This window comes from Chiloscyllium plagiosum, unplaced genomic scaffold, assembly GCF_004010195.1.
Source record: "Chiloscyllium plagiosum isolate BGI_BamShark_2017 unplaced genomic scaffold, ASM401019v2 scaf_3524, whole genome shotgun sequence".
NCBI lineage: Eukaryota > Metazoa > Chordata > Chondrichthyes > Orectolobiformes > Hemiscylliidae > Chiloscyllium > Chiloscyllium plagiosum.
Genome location: NW_025212953.1, coordinates 26,247 through 27,633, shown reverse-complemented (window position 1 = coordinate 27,633; position 1,387 = coordinate 26,247). Strand labels below are relative to the sequence as shown.

At 51.8% G+C, this 1,387-nt stretch overlaps 1 protein-coding gene across 1 annotated transcript in view; it reads left to right on the top strand.

Moving 5' to 3' along the window:
* Window positions 1-442: 442 nt before the first annotated feature.
* Window positions 443-1,387, top strand: part of LOC122547507 (putative uncharacterized protein DDB_G0271982) — a gene marked incomplete at its 5' end in the record, with an annotated part of 7,951 nt that continues 7,006 nt past the window's right edge. Inside the window, one exon of the mRNA XM_043686117.1 lies at window positions 443-513. Within this exon, the coding sequence (XP_043542052.1) occupies window positions 443-513 (71 nt within the window). The remainder of the gene's footprint in view (window positions 514-1,387) is intronic.

Below are 1,387 nucleotides of genomic sequence, written 5' to 3'. Positions count from 1 at the left end.
ACGGGAGAGCGGGCGACAGAGAGATGGGGCGAGAGATAGAGGCAGTGAGAGAGAGAGAGAGAAAGAGAAGGGGCTGGAGGGTAAGATGCGGGCAAGAGAGAGAAAGAGAGAGAGAGAGAGAGGAGAAGTTAGAGAGACATTTCGAGAAAGAGAGAGAGAGAGACAGAAGAGAGAGAGGGCCAGAGCGAGAAGGGACAAGAGAAAGGGGTCGAGAAGAGAGGGGCGAGAGATGGAAGTGGGGTGAGAGAAAGAGAGAGAAGGGGACGAAAGAGAGAGACAGATCGAAAAAGAGCAAGACACAGAAAGAAAGAGAGGTCGAGAGAGAGGTAGTGCGAGAGGGAGAACGAAAGGGGTCGAGAAAGAGAAAGAGAGAGGGAGGGGACAAGAGAAAGAGATAATGTGCGAGAGAGAGAGTGCGTGAGAGAGAGATAGTGTGAGTCAGAGAGAGAGAAGCATTCGAGAGAGATGGGCAAGAGATAAAAAGAGATGGAGCAAAGGAGAGAGAGAGATGGGGTTGAGAACGAGAGAGAGAGGGTCGACAGAAAAAGAGAAAGGACAAGAAAGAGACAGAGAAAGAGAGAGGGAGGAGAGGAGAGAGCGAGACAGGTCGAGAAAGAGAGAGAGACAGAGAGGCAAGAGGGAAAGGGGAGAGAGGTGTAGGAGACGGAGAGAAAGAGACGGGGATAAGAGAGAGAGATAGGGGTCGAGCGAGAAAGAGAGATGGAGGAGTGACAGAGAGAGGGAAAGGTCGTGATAGAGAAAGTGAGAGAGGGCAAGAGCAGAGGAGACGAGAGAGACAGGGTGCAAGAAAGAGAAAAGGGGTCGAATCGGAGAGATAGGGCTCGAGAAACAGAAAGAGAGAGGGAGGGGACGAGAGAGAGAAGTCGAGAAAGTGTGTTTGAAAGAGTGAGAGAGTGCGAGAGACGGTGCAAGAGAAAGAGTGCGTGAAAGTGAGAAATGATGTGAGAGACAGAGAGGGAATGAGAGAGAGGTTGGGAGAGAGGTGAGCGAGAGACAAAGAGAGAGACAGAGTGAAGAGAAGAGAGAGAGATGGGACCAAGGAAGAGAGAGAGGGGTCGTGAGCTGGAGAGAAAGGTCATTCAAGAGAGAGCGAGAGATGAGGTGAGAGTGAGGGTTAGGGGGCGACAGAGAACAACGAGGCAGGAGAGAGAGTGAGTGAGAGAGGGGGGCAAGAGAGAGAGGGCCAAGAGAGTGACAGAGTACGAGTGACAGAGAGTAGATGAGAGAGAGAGACATGCGAGTAAGGCACAAGGGAGAGGAGGCGAGAGAGGGTGTGGTGCGATGAAGAGAGAGGCAAAGAGAAAGAGATGCAGAGAGGGCGAGAGAGAGACAGAGGCGAGAGAGAGAGGGTGCAAGTATATAGAGA